The 15,923-nt window shown below is 44.6% G+C and overlaps 1 protein-coding gene across 3 annotated transcripts in view; it reads right to left on the bottom strand.

Annotated features, from left to right (window-relative positions):
* Positions 1 to 6,610: 6,610 nt before the first annotated feature.
* The window catches only part of LOC147010617 (uncharacterized), a 64,597-nt gene continuing 55,284 nt past the window's right edge, over positions 6,611 to 15,923 (bottom strand). For all 3 annotated transcript variants that reach the window (XM_085858589.1, XM_085858590.1, XM_085858591.1), the window contains one exon: positions 6,611 to 15,463. In XM_085858589.1, the coding sequence (XP_085714715.1) occupies positions 12,155 to 15,463 (3,309 nt within the window). In that variant the 3' untranslated portion in view covers positions 6,611 to 12,154. The remainder of the gene's footprint in view (positions 15,464 to 15,923) is intronic.

The raw sequence follows: 15,923 nt of genomic DNA, 5'->3' as shown, positions 1-15,923 counted from the left end.
AGACGCTGCCGATGGACAATTGGAATCATAGCCAAGCTAGACATCGAAGTGTGAACATCCTCGTCATGCCGAAGAAAAGTTTGAAGAATGCTGCAAATAAGTGTCCAGGCCGTGGCCGTGGACGCTGACGCAAGGACGATCCATTATACCGACGTCTTTCAGCCTATGAGTAACTTAAAAGTAACGTCTGTCGATGTGTGGCAACGATCGCGTAACGTGCCAACAACACGTTAATCATAGGTTAGAAATAAGTTTCGGGTACGCTAAACATTACCTCGGCGTGTCTCAACTTATGATTAACTTACAAGTAGCATGTGTTGACGTCTGTCAACGATCGCAGGCCGTGCATACAACTTGTGGCCAGCGTAGCGGAACGTGTGAGTCATATGCCGGCATACGTCGTGAAATTTCAAGCATGAAAAAATTTGAGGACAACCAAAAAGTACAACGTTTAAAGCCAACGTACAACGACGTATGGCAGTGTTTTTCAGCGTGCTCTCAATGTTATCAAAACTTACCCATAACGTATTCAACGTGTGCCAGCGTTTTAGAAAAAAAATTCAAAAATCGGCATACGTTGGCTAAAACGTCAAGGTGTGACCGGGCCTTAACGTGTGTAAACGATCGCGGAGCGTGCCGAGAACTTATGCCAGCGTATGAGCCATACGTCGTAAAATTTTCAGCATGCTTGAAATTTCATGACGTACTAGACGTACGTACTTCATTGTTTTTCAGCATGCTCCTAACGTATACACAACTTACCCATACCGTATTCGACGTGTCCCAGCGTTTGACACATTTTTCATAGGTCAGCTGGCTAAATCGTTAAGGTGTGACTGCGATGTTGACACTTCCAATTTTCAGGCGATTATGATTTAAATCCGCGTGTGGCAGGTTTTTAACAGAGAACGCCACGAGTTCGTCGGCAGTACGTGCAGTGCGCTATGACTAAGTTAAAGTATCGTTGGGCATAGGTTGTGAACGCCGACAACAGGCTAAGCATTCGTTGGTATAAGTTATCTTAAACACAACGAAACGTTCTGTGCCTGTTACTAATACGTTATGCATACGACCAACATGTTATGAATACGACCAAATCTTTAAAAAAAAAAAAACCCTCAAAACTTCAGCGTACGCCAACGTTTTACATACATTTTTATACGTTGCCATTCCTGGCTAAAACGTCAAGGTGTGACAGGGCCTTAGCGCCCATATACCGAACAACCTGACCAAACATGCATTCAATGGGGGATCCGAGGTAATCCTACATTTAGTAGCCCCATGAGGGCCATTTGTGTAACAATATGTATATATATATATATATATATATATATATATATATATATATATATATATATATATATATATATATATACATATATATATATATACATATATATATATATATATATATATATATATATATATATATATATATATATATATATATATATATATATATATATATATATATATATATATATACATATATATATATATACATATATACATATACATATATATATATATATATATATATATATATATATATATATATATATATATATATATATATATATATATATATATATATATATATATATATATATATACTGTTGCGAATTTGCGACCGCCGGCGTGCGAACGGCCACATGACTCGAATCGCGGCATGTCGCCCACCGGACGGACAATTCTGTCGTGACCCTCTCGGACTAACGCCGGGAGCTAGTCATGGGTGGGCCTTTTGGCCTCACCACGATCGTGCCAATCGGCCACCCGCGTGGGATTGGGTTGTTCGCCAAACTCGACCTACCTAAGTACCCACGCGGAGGGTAGACCGGGCAATCGCACCTCGCCGCAGGTCGACTCCGGACACCGGCTGCTTAAGCGATCCATTCCGTACTATCGGGATAACCGAGCGGTGTTATCGTTGGCCTTGACGGTTCCGATTAATTATCGGGCGTATTAAGCCCACTACCAACCCTTTACGTGAAGCAAGATGGAGATTCAATTTAAGAAAAGACGAAGCGAAACGGGGAACAATTAAACATAATGCAGATTTATTCCGCGGCACACGGAGAGCACATATATACAGCCAAACAGAATGCACATGTATCAACTGCTACAAAAGAAACAATGACGCAGAGAAACGACCGACTATGCGAGCACACGGCAACACTTAAACAGTTTTACTTTACAGACGGCGCCAACAACACATTTACTCAAAAGCAAAAGAAAAGGCCACCCTCAAAGACAAGGGGGCAGACGGGGCCTGTGGGCCAATATTTTTGCCGGACCTGAAGGAGCGGTCAGGTCCGCGAGACCGGGTGGGTCCTACCCGCGTCTACGTGATGAGCCGCAAATGTGGCAGCGCGGCGGTGCCCCGACTTCGTGCTCCTTCGCGGGTTTCGTTGGCACCGCTTGGAGTGGGGTGGGAACGGGCCCCCTTTTCGCACTATCTCAGCGTGGGGGAAAAAAGGGGGGGTTGTTGATGCTCTGGGGAAAGAGTATAGCTGGCTTGCTTGGGTCCCGTGACGAGCGATTCCACCGCGACCTCGTCGCCGACCGCCGTCTTCCTTGCCTCGGATCCGAGCTCCTCGGTATCTTCCCCCAATTCTCCTCAGCCGACTGCCGAAAACCACCGGGACGCCCTCGCCTCCCGACTCCACTCCGCGCTCCAAACTGACTCTGCCTCGCAACAACAACTCTTTTTTTTTTTTTTTTTTGTATACCTTGGTCGAGGCTCGTATGAGAGCTAACACACAACTCACAGCAAGGAGGCATGAGACAAGAGGGGTGGGAGTGGAAGCGACAAAACATTGGGGAACAGACACAGGTGAACTGTGGAAGGGAGAGGGATGGGGATGGGACGGGGAACATGGCGAGGAGAAGATGGACATTACAGGGACTTTCAGGAAGGAAAGCAGGAGAATTGAAGGAAGTGGGCTTGGGTGGATTATCGGGGGTAGAAAAGATCGAGGATTTGGATGGGGGAAGATAAGAGGTGGTGGTGAACAGCTGTTTTGAAAGCCTGGAGGGAAGAATGAGAAAGAATAGAGTGAGGAAGTTTATTCCAAAGGCGGGAAAAAAGAGGAATGAAAGAGTGAAGATGAGCAGTGATTCGTGATTTTGGTAGTTTTACCAGAAGGGGGTTGTTGGCGGACCTTGAGCGCCCTGTGGAAATGTGGTTGGGACAAATCGCAGAGAGAGCAGGGGGGGCAAGGCTGGAGAGGAGTCGGTAGAAGACAGAAAGACCACCGACCAACCTGCGGTGATTGAGTGAGAGGCCCAAAGACTCAGCTTCATTGCGGGAGATGCCAATGATCTTAAAAGCCCTGGTTTCGACAGCGTGAAGTCGAGAAAGGTGGGAGGCAGGAGCACCAGCCCAGAGGGGAGAGCAGTACTCCATCAGGCTACGGACAAAAGCTTTGAAAGTAGTCAGGAGCTCAAGAGGGCCGAGGAAGGACTTTGCACGACGGAGGATTCCCAGTCGGCGACTGGCTTTTGAGGCAAGGTTGGAAATGTGACTTTCCCAGGAAAGGTCATGGCAGATAGTGAGACCCAGAAGCTTGAAAGAAAAGACTTCTTCCAGAGGATTGTTGAGAAAGTGGATGGGGGGGTTTTGTAAACGGTCCTTTCGAAGAGACATAGTGAGAGTGTGAGATTTGTGTGGATTGAAAGACATGTTCCACGTGTTGGACCAGTTTGTGATTTTATCCAGATCTGCAGTGAGTGAAGAAGCTGCTGCTTGCCGGTTTGAGGGATGACAGATGGTACGGCAGAGGGTGGAGTCGTCGGCAAAGCGAAATAGAGGATTTTCCAGAGAGTCCGAGAGATCATTGATGAAAACCAGAAAAAGAACAGGGCCCAGAACGCTACCTTGAGGAACTCCAGCCTGCACAGGAAGAGGGGATGAAAGAACTCCATTTAGGGCCACACGTTGACTGCGACAGGAGAGGAAGTCTGCGAGCCATGAGTGGAGATGGCCTTGAATACCATGGGAAGAGAGTTTGGTGAGTAGGGCAGGGTGCCAGACTGTGTCAAAAGCACGTGATATGTCCAGGGATACGGCTCGGATTTCCTGTCTGGCATTGAGGACCTCCATCCATTGATGGGAGAGCAGTAGCAGCATATCCAGGGTAGAGTGACCTGGTCTGAAACCAAATTGATGATTGGAAATCAAGCCATTGGAGAAGAGGAAGGATTTCATGTCTGAAGCAATGATGGATTCCATAACCTTGCTGATGATTGGGAGAAGGCTGATTGGTCTGTAGTTACAGGGATCTGTTTTTGCACCTTTTTTATGCAGGGCAGTGATGTTAGCAGATTTCCAAGCAGATGGCAGATGACCTTGGGAAAATGAGAGGGTGAATAGAACAGAGAGAGGGTGAGCAAGAGCAGAAGAGCAGGCTTTGAGGACACGTGGGCTGATGCCGTCTGGACCGGTTGCAGAATCTGACTCGAGGTTTGAAAGCAAGCTCTCCACCTTGTCAGGAGAAAAGGATACAGAGTCCAGGGACAGTTGGGTGCGACTGGGTAAAGTGGGTAGAGATAGTGATGGGTTTGGGACACAAGATTTAGCTGCAAACACCGAGTTTAGACATTCAGCTTTATCACGTGTGGAATCTCTTGTTAGGTTTTTATTTACATTATCCCACATGCTTTTTTATTTAAAAAAAAACAAAAACGTGGGCTATTGTAATCAGCTCTGTCTGTCTGTCCGTCTGTCCATCACGTTATCTCTTCCGGAATGGTTGTGTCGAAATTCACCAAACTTGGTAGTCATGATCACCACGTAGCTCGAAGGTGAAAGAGAAATATCATTTTGTCCCCACTCTCTGGGGCCCTGGGGTGGGGTCAAAAGGTGAAATATCCGAAAATGCAATTACAGGCACATTTTAACGCATTTTTTTAAATGAAACTTTGTATATGCAATCAACATTTGGGGATGCATGAAATATGTGACGATGTTTTGGATTTGACCTCCGGTTCATGCCCCGGGGGTGAGGACTTAGGGTCACAGGGGTCAAAGCAGAAGATTTTTTTTTCATACTCATAATTTGATATTGGGTCATTCCTGGTGGAACATTTTACCGTCTCTCAGCTTTTCTTGAGGTGGGAAGCGTGGAGATTTGCAAAGACATGCCATTGACTTCGCTCTAATTATGATTAGCTCACCTGGACTTTAGTCCGGCGAGTTTATGCAATTGAGCAGTGTCCGTAAGTCAGTCAGTCCAGTGAGTCTTTAAACATTTCATTCATAATCGCTTGAACCAAACACACGATTTTAATGAAACTTGGCCACATGCTTCATATCTGATGCTTAAGGAAGGTGCATTTACCGCATCAAAATCTGCGCTCATGAAGGGGTTGAAATCAGACCGAAAACGTTAAAAAAAATTAATTCCAGCCCTAACCTACAGGGGACATCGCATCAGCAGCACAGCCATGCCGTAAGCCAAAAACATAATCTGTAACCTGTAAAATCATGACCTGTAAATATGCATCAATGTATTCAGCATTGAGAGGGCTTCCATTCAACCAATCACGTGACCAGATTCTGTGCATGAACAAAATTTAGTTATTTTATGACGTCAATGACTGTTGCTCTGATATGCCTGGTGTTGGCGCAGTGGTTAGGGCAGCGGCTTGGGATCCAAGAGGTCCTGAGTTCAAGCCCCGTTGGGCCACTGAATTAATACACCAGGGGGTTGACTCAGCCTGTCATCCTTCCGAGGTCGGCGAAATGAGTACCAGTGTACTGGGCCGGTGTATACCCCGGTTAAAATAGGTGTACCATATCCCTGTGTCGTAAGAGGCGACCAGGGTTGCGTCAGGAAGGGCATCCGGCGTAAAACATGTGCCAAATCACGATGCGGATCATACGGATGATCCGCTGTGGCGACCCCTAACGGGAGCAGCCGAAAGAAGAAGAAGATTGACTGTTGCTCTGGACTCAGGGTAGCTTCAAGACCAACGGTCCTATTTTTTATTATTATTATTATTATTATTATTAATAAGCAAGTCAGTGTATGAGGGCAGTTTAAATCAAACTATTTATTTAACAGCCCCAAATACTCCCACCTTCTCACAGGATCAACCGAGGAGGTTGTTTTTTTTTCTTGATTATGTGAATGTAGACTTGACACAAGTTAAAGTAATACTACTGTGACTTGAGAGTTGACTTGAAACTTGCCCTCAATGACTTGAGACTTGCCCTCAAATAATTGAGACTTGACTTGAGACTTGCCCTCAAATAATTGAGACTTGACTTGAGACTTGCCCTCAAAGACTGGAGACTTGACTTGAGACTTGCCCTCAAAGAATTGAGACTTGACTAAAGTGACTTGTTGACATCTCTGATCATTGAGCATCCACCAGCTCATGCCAGCAAATGGAACAAGCGTCTTCAACGTCCATCTGAGGGGGACGACACACTTTGTGGTACAACGTCCTGTCAGGTAAGCACCAGTCCAGCACTTTAGTCGGTTCAGGAATCGAACTAGACAGCTCAAGTGTGATGTGGGGCAGTTTAATTGGACCTGAAATGATGACACAGAACACAAAACCCTCACGGCACAGCCAAGCCAAAAACACAAGCACAGCCGAGTCATTCAATTCTCTTTATTTCTACATCACTTTTACGCCTCCTCTACCCACAAGGTTGCTGGAACAGCCACAGGCTGCCAAGCAATTACGAAATAATCTATTTTCAAGCATAATGATAATAATACACAAGTTTACAGCAATTAAATAAGAGGAAACATGAATAAAATTAGAATATATATATATAATATATATATATAAAAAAAGAACATTTGTCACACAGCACTCAGCACACCACCACACAAATAAAAAAGTGCTATTATAAAAGTCTACCAAAATAAAACATTTTCTTTTCTTACACAATACATTGTGTTTGCGTCAGGATCCGGCACCACGTCAGAGTCCTGGACGCTCCGAATCGGATTGTATAGCAAATCGGTACCGAAGGGGAAAAGATCAGGTGTGCATGAAAGCCATGGCAAAACGTTTCTGCAGTTTGAGAGCAACGGTGCTGCAGGTTGGAATTCCATCTTCATCCCCCATGTCCAATTGGCACAGCCACGGCAGGAGCAGTCCTCAATGTCACTATAATCAACTAGATAATATGATTATTTCCATTCAACCTAAGATATCACGACTCCTAACATCAAGAAACGCCATTCTAGATGATTTACGGGGACTCGTCTTTTGGTCTTAAGTCAATCGATCACATCTGCAACCGGCCGTCATGGAACGATGCACCGTGGGACACCGCAGCAGTTTAGTGACAAATCGGTACGGTGTCAGAGCCCCCTGCCCTCCGTACGATTTTCTTCCCTTTACAAAGAATCCGGTACCCAAAGATTTGTTCTCAAGGAGGCTCAGCTCATGTGGAAGTGCTAGCAAGATATCAAGTGTGTATGGCAGCATTTCACGCAAAGAGGTAGGTCACGTTTATCCCACTTTGAAATTCCAAATATGGAATCGACACAAAGTTGCTCTTGAAACTACACGGAGATCTACAGCTCTTGAAGGTATTTCTTGTGCTGTTTTCGATTGTTTGGGAATCAAATGCGAAATTCCAACATCAAGGTGCAGTGGGTGACACGACGCGAGGACTCGTCCACGTCTCTTCATTTCATTCATCCATTCCGTTGTCACATCCATCGCAAAGTCAGAACGAAGGCAAAATGTGCTGCAATTTACCAAGCTTGTAAGTTGTACGATTTTCTTCCCTTTACAAAGAATCTGGTACCCAAAGATTTGTTCTAACGCGAACGAACCACGAAACTGGAAGGTTTCAAGCATGAGGCTAAATGTATGGGATGCGCTGACCATTTTGCATTGTTTGGAACACCTGGTGAAAATAAGAGGGGCATCTACATACTACATCAGCAAAATGGTGCAGTTGTGATCCCTCAACACCACCCTCTTCTTCATTCCCTCCACCATTGACATCCTTTCACCTTCCCCTTCCCTCTCTCCTCCCTCCTTTCTGCTCAACTAACCTCCTTTCTCCTATGTCCTTCACCCCTTCCCCTGTTCACATTATATCGAGATTGCCTCAAACCTGTTATCACTATCACAACAAACAAGAATAAATAAAATCTTACACGCAATACCCATTCTTATAGTAATACAATGCATGTGAACACTGCATACCTTACCATGTACATATACTGTCATCATTGTATCAAAAATACAACCTGCATTTTACAACAACCTGTCTTTTGCAGTAAACAATACTGTCCAGCACGTGATCAGATGTAACACATTTTAACATGACAAAAGTTAACGTTTTTGAACAGTCTCAGGCCAAAAGTATGCTTGTTTTGGTGCCATCTATTTATTATGTACTCAATGTGAGTGGGTTAAACTGAGAATTTCAATTGAGAAAAGGAAGGTAAAAAGAGAGAAGGGGACACAGAAAGGGAGAGGGGATACAAGGAGAAGAAAGGTGAGTAGATAGCAGGGAGTGCATGTAGAAGGGGAGTAAAAGATTCCGCCATATTTGCGTACGTAATAAATAGATGCATCCTATCTGAAAGGTGAGAGATGAATGCCACTATAAGATGGTAAACACAACAAACATCGCAGCGAAAAAAATTAAGCCAACCTCGCGTTCATATGTAGCAAAAGCTTCCATACCACGCACGCCCGCTCTTCCAGCAAGGCTCCTCCCAGACTCTCGGGTTCCACAATCTGGAGCAGACCGGAATGCAGGAGGCTTGTGTTTCCTAGGGGCTGCACCATGCCAAAGTGAAACAAGTCGTCAAGTGAAACCGAACACGATTAGTTGGGGAAAATCAGCCTCGACGAAAGGCTGGATCAAGGAGTCCATTCGAGACGAAAGTCAATAGGCCTTGGGGTCCATTTTCTCCCAGTAGGGAGGTAGATTTCAAGCAGAAATCAAAGCAGAACCAAACGTTTGAATGTTGGCTCTACCAAAACGAAATAAAGTTATTTCACACATTAATGTCTCACTGTGGTGCAAAAAAAATTAAAACAACGCAGAGTTCCTGATGGAAATCGCGTCTCGGGGCCAGTTTCTTATCAGGTTTTGGTCTGCAAAGTGATGCCAGGATTGAAAGAACCTTCGAGACTCTCGATGACAACAAGGGATTTATGAACAACAAGATGTCAGGAAGACTTAGGTGAAACAGTCCGACGGTTGGAAATCGGATGAAGATACAACAGCCGAATGCCAAAGCATTCCACCAAACGATGTCCAAATGAGCAAAACGTGCGCAATTTGTCGAATCATGTTCCTGGTATTGGAAACCTTTTAAAACACTTCACACAATCCCCACTCTCTTCCTGTTCAGCACGTGTGAAAGCGGAGTTCATGTTGTGCATTCTTTTCCATCGATTCTCCACCAGACTCGTATAAGTAGCTGACAACACGCCTTCCGTCTCAACCATTGTGCAGCGATGCCATCTTGCATTGACTACCAAGGGGGGACCTACCCCTTATCTATGCAGATGTTGGCTTGGGTAAATCGAAAAGGAATAAATGATAAAAGAACGGAATGGGAAGTGGTGTAGGAAAAGGGATTTTGAGAGGAGGGATGACAAAGAAAAGGAGATTGGAGAAAAGTGAGTAAAAGGAAGAGAAGTGTGTGGTGCATGTGTTGGAGTGGGGAAATTGGTGTGGGGGGGGGGGGTCAGAAATTCTGCCATTTTCCATACAAAATATGTGCATGGTCCCTGGTGGTGCGTCTGTGTGGTGTTCATGAAGCATACATGACCTCGATTCAATCACGGTCAAATACGATGCAGAAACATAGAACTGCAGGACTATAGAGGCATAAAAACAAATGTGTTTTCTCATAGATCAGGTTTTTCTTTCCCTGATATACGGAGTAATTTACCCGCATAATCCTCCAACCAAGAACCTACACTGTCGGTTGAAAAACCACAAATCGCTGTTCTGACATGAAGCTTCTTGCCTTCAATCAGGTTTCACCCAATGACAAATTTCTGGATATTTGAAGAGAGCGACAGGCTCCCTGGTACTCTCAAATACTGTGAATGAGATCAAACACGCAAAGCATAAACTTGTGAAGACGGACACTCCAATTTTGTGACGTCGACGCAAGTTTTCGACGAGGAAATCATCTGCTTGTGACATTTGACAGCGAGTGTTGACAGCAAGCGCGTCAAGTGTTTAGATGTTGTGCATAGTTTTAACGTCTCAAGAATCATCAATGTGAAATGTACTCAAATTTTTGACCCCCGCACACCCTCCTCCCAGACATTCCCCTTTTGGTACTGTACTATAACACCAAAAGGCATAATAATAAAGCAAAGGATGGTGTGAACTCTTAAAAGAAGACAGTCTAAAATAATGGAAGGTCGGAAATTGCCACCACGAACGTCAACTCTGTGACCCCAACATGCCAAGGCTTCTTCATCAATAAAACCACCATACCGATTCAATTAAGGTCAGCCCGGCCCCGGCAGTCCTTTTTTTTGTAACGAAGAGCTTGGAGTGAAATTACATCCTTCGAGTTTCGGAATTCACCCCACCCACCGTCACAGGTCCCACAAACCACGGCTTGCAGACGCTCTGAATATATATATATATATATATATATATATATATATATATATATATATATATATATATATATATATATATATATATATATATATATATATATCCAAGTAGGTTTGGATCGAGAGAAATTACAACATTATTTTTTTATACAAAGTCGAGGCTGATGGAACACCGAGAACATAATTGATCAGGATGTAACAGAACAAACCGAACAGTAGAAAGAGAGGAGGGAAACACACCAAGAGCAGGGTTGAGGCACAAAATAGAGGGAGACTTGGACAATAAGGGAAGTGCGGAAGAATGAAGGATAGGGAAGGACACACGGGTGGAAAACATTGACATAGCAGCAAACTCTCAGGAATGAAAAAAATGGAAATTTAGAAAGAAGTGGGTTTGGGAAGGGATAACAGAGATGGAAAAGATCATGGTTTTGGATTGGAGTTGATGTGAGATGGTTGTGAACAAGCTGTCTTAAAGACGTTGAGGGATGGATGAGATCGAAGAGAATGTGGAAGTTGGCTCCACAGGTGGGGGGAAAAACATATTAGGAACGAAAGAGTGCAGCTGATGACAAATGACACGACTTCCAACCGACCAACAACATTTCTCACCGTACGGGCAGTCAAGGAAAAATTCCCATCATCCACTTGTAGTATCAATCTCCTTCCACCAAATAAGGTACACCGGTTGCACATTAGGGCAAAATGTCCCTCCAAATAAATGCCTGATAAAATTTGATACCCACAATGAAAGAGCAAAACTGAACACTCAAAGATGTCCACTCGTGGGGTGAGGGTTTTGGGCTCCGTGAGCAATTTGTTCCGTGATGCAGGAAAACAGAAGCATGACGTAGAAAATGAATGAACCGATTGCCGGATGTCCACTGGCGTTCCTAAGGGCATGGGCTTCCTTATTTGGAGCACAGGCATGTTCTTCATTATATAACCAAAACCTGCATTATTACAACTTTTCCAGATCATTTGATAGAACACACTGTGCATCATTTATAGAAACGGTCTTCCAAGGATCCAGATGGGTGCCCGCCTTCGATTTGTTTTGGAAAGTCTAAGAACTTTACTCCTCACTTCAAGTAGTACCTCGTACTCAAATTTGCATTACGATTCCCCAAAATTGGAATGCCTTGGGCAATGATTCTCATCGTTACGAGCAGTAGTACAATACCGTATTCGTTTTCAGTGACAGAACCACAGAATACCCGAAAAAATCCTGCACCGAGTACAAATGCAAAATTGTTGAAGCAATATTCCCATGCAATAACATTCATGAATTTTCACACAAAAGGGTGGGGATGGGGGGAAATGAAAACTTGCCATTTGTTTGCAACAAGGAAAAAAAAATGGTTAAATAATTCTAAGGTTCTTGGACATGTTAAATACAAGCAGGTGAGTAAAAGAAGAGGAGGAAAGAGAAAAATCAGAATTGATTCCTTTTGCTATGATATACAATCATTATGACAAACATTAGTTTAATGGCATGAAATGGTGAACCTCCTGACAAAATGTATAAACCGGACCCTGAACTCAAACTATACTTTGACGCCTACATAACCTAGTTTTGAGAACGCAAGCATTTCTTCTTGACCGCAGGTCTAAAATCATCCGGTCCCCCATTTTTGACATCCTCCGTTATGCTGGTAGGATGGATAGTCTGAGAGCTCAAGGACTCGTCAACCAATTGTTCGCTTTCACATCGGTTAGGGCCTACACGCAAGGCATAAGCATGGTCAGCCACACAAGGGTCCCGCAGGGATGTTTCTGGTCCTGTGGATACCTTAACCAAGCTGGAGCCTTCGTTATTAGGACAGTGGTTGTCACACACTGGCTCCGCAAGCTGTGCCGAATGCAATTCGGGAACCGTGGAGCCAGATTCGACATACTGTTGTCGAGTTTTCCCACGTGGAAATGAGCAAGGAACAAGTTCGCCTGGCTCCAGAGGTGAGATTTCCATCGTTTTCTTCTTAGATGGTGAAATGTCACTCTTGTTCCACCTCGTATCTGCGGTGGCCATTTTGCATATTTTACCCCCCGTGTGCTGCATGTGCTTTGCTTTTGCTTCAGCTGTTTGCTGCTTGTTAGTTCTAGACCCTGTTGCATGCGGTTTGCAAGGCTTTGTAACCACAGACTCGTTTGTACAATTTTTTACATCTGGCAAAGAAAAATCTTTGCATTTGGCACTGACTCTCTCATTTTCTCCCAAAGATTCTGGGAGATCATTTTGTGAACCACATTTGAAGTCCAAAAGTGTTTCGGATTCCTTATTGATCTTATCCACTTGCTCCTCCGCGATCTTACAGCTCCACACTCTGACTTGCTTATCTTTAAACCTTCCCTTTCCTTTGTCAACATCAGTCGCTGCAGCAGGACTGAGTTGTCTCAAAGGAAGGAGCACTTTGAGTTTCGGACTCTGCTCCTCAACCGCTGTGTGACCTCTTTTTAGCCGACTACTGCCACGCTTACCATTATCCTTTTTCCCATGAGATTGTGATCCTTTACTTTTATCCCTTGGCAAGGTCTTGCATGCCTTTGCTGTTTGCGATTGGTATTGTTTGATGTCCCGGCTGCTAAGTTTAATCACAAGCTTGGTAAGCTTGCAATCGGTTTGGCTCGGCCTTTCTGCAGAATTAACTTTTTTGTTAACCGCCGTACCTTTTTCACCTGAGGACTCTCTGAAACACTCATCTGGCAAGAACTCACTTCCATAAGTTGGCTCAGCAATGCTTCCAAGGCCCACATCCCTCTCACAAGTAAACGGATTACATTCTCCAGTTGGTGCAACATCATTGTTTCCATTTTGATAATTTCTACTTATTTCCCCCTCAATTTTGTAGGCATGTGTTCTACCATCGTCAGCAACTCTGCTGGAGCCAGGAGACTTTTCTGTCCACTCTCTGCGTGCCTGGATGGACAGGAAAGAATCCAAGCCACAGGCTGCTGAATCTCCATTGAATGAAACCTTTTCGTCCAAGCTATATTCTTCTTTGGCAGCCTCAGCAGCATGGCCATCTTTGGCCATCAACAAAGCACTCTGTTCAGCCATGGCAAGTCCAAGCTGTTTTCGCTGGCATGAGCCATAATGAAGAATAAGATCAACATCACCACTGTACCCAAAGTTGGAAAACTCATCATCTGCAGCAGGTGTTTTGCATTCTGCATTACCTTCCAAGAAATCATCATCAAGTCCATTGACTTGGTGCTCCATGGCTGACAATTTCAGCAAAGGAACCACTTCTGCTTCAGATTTGTCCACACAAGTATTTTCCTCTGTGTCTTTGGCCTCCTCATCCTCCATAGTCACAGGGTTGTACTGATTACGTGGCTTTAAACTCAGGTCAATCACTTCATCATGCAATGGGCTGCTAATTATCGGCTGCTTTATGTACACCTGAGGCTCCATGTATCCTGGCGGTTTTATGGTGAGGTCAATAATCTCACAAGGACTGGGACTGACTGACAAGGGTCTTGACAAAAGTTCGATGCCACTTTCATATCCTCCAACCGATAGCGGTCCATTGTCAAAAGTTCGATGATTAATCAAGAAGTACCGTTCCTCACTGGTCTCACCCTCTTCCAGCCGAACATCAACATCTCTAGGCAGATTTTGTGTGACTACTTTCTGCAACATGTCTTCATAGTTGCAAATGAGATCACCAGTGTCAGAAGTGATCTGTGAATCACTGTCTAAGCCTCCAGATTCTGTTGGCACCGTTCTTTTGGACTGTAGGCCTTCAGCGTGTGTGCCTACTTCATCTACAGATGTGTTAGGGGGTGTAGATGTTGCCTTAGAAAAGAGGAAATGTGGGATCGGAATTGGGATTGGCACAGGTACAGGGAGTGGGACAATTACAGGGTATGGCACAAGCATCATTGCAGGTGGTACAAGAGGCGTGAGTGAGGGTAGGCCCAAGTTGAGCAGAGGAGGAGGCAGCAATGGTGGAGGAAATGTTGAGTTGGGAAAAACAGAAAATGCAGGAGTTGCTGCTGTGGATCCAGGATGTGTGGCACTTGATGGTGGAAGGGTTGGGGCTTGTGGTGCCGCTGGTGGTAGCTGTGCTGTTGCTGGAAGCTGCAAATGAGGTGAGAGTATTTGTGCCCTTTGCAAAGGACTTGAGGCCTGGGCAGCATGATGTGGAGGCACAGGCAATGATGGTGGCAAAGAGACACCAGGCACAAATGAAGATGGGTGAGGCATTGTGGGGTTGTGAGCCGCTGGAGGTCTCAACTGGTTTTCCATGAACAGTGGCAGTGGTAAGGACCCACGATGATTTAGCAGAAGTGGAGACTGTAGCCCATTTCCAACTTCCACAACAGGAGCTGGTTCCACATGTGAAGTAGGCTGCTCCTGTGATGCAACTGATGGCATATTAAGGCGAATTGGAGAGACAGCAGTGTCCAAAGAAATACCTTGCCGGCTGATTCCCCCAATTGTAGATCGGGTGCCTTCTGGGAGTGATTTCAAGGTGGAGCTTTGCTGAGTTGAGCTTTGTCCGTATAAACTTACAGGCGAAGATAGAGAGGTTTTTTTACCCATTTGGACCAGCCCTTGGGCAGAAGAAGAAAACGATGAAGTGGAAGATAAAAAAGATGAAGAAGATGATGAAGCAGGGGGTGGCACATTCCACGAATCTGGTGTGAGAACAGGAAGGCCATTGCGTTCAGTCTTTGTCATTTGATCGAGGAATGGTGGCACAAGGGCAGAGGCCAGTGGAGGTGTGGGAAGACTGGCCTGGGCTTCCTTATAGAATATGTCCATCTTGTATTGGTTGAGGCACTTAACACTGCAAAACTGCAGACGACGTTCACCATCACCAAAGTCCAGATACTCCTTCGTGTGCCTGATATGCTTACACCAATCGCACACCTGCAAAGGTGGGCAGAATCAATTAGTCAAACAAGCTAAACTAGACAATACAGGCCAAATTAGTCTTGCTATTCTCTGTTTCTGGCTAGAATACGATTCAATGGTGATAACTCCCCTCCCCTTTCCTCCCCACATTTCTTACTTCCCATTACTCAGTTTAAAAAAAAAATTTTAAAGGGATAATTTCCTTCATTCACAAGGCTTTGTGCACACAAATGCTGAACAGGAAAAATATGTTGACTGGTCTCTCTGCCAATACCTAATATTGTAAGACAGGACAACATAAATCTTTTGAAACAAAAACAGACAAACTGGCGTAGTAGCGCAGCACTGGAGAACATGCTCACGGAGCAAAATTGTGATTTAAATTCAGAATCCGATGGAGGGGCGGGCCTGCGCAGCAGAGGTTCCCATGGTAACGCTTCATCAGGCCCCTGGGTCATTTCACACATGACATGTG

The sequence above is a fragment of the Eptatretus burgeri genome, chromosome 16 (assembly GCF_056783735.1).
Source record: "Eptatretus burgeri isolate ZD-2024b chromosome 16, Ebu_testis_v1, whole genome shotgun sequence".
Lineage (NCBI taxonomy): Eukaryota > Metazoa > Chordata > Myxini > Myxiniformes > Myxinidae > Eptatretus > Eptatretus burgeri.
The sequence above is the reverse complement of the archived record's forward strand: the minus strand, read 5'-3'. Positions and strand labels throughout refer to the sequence as shown.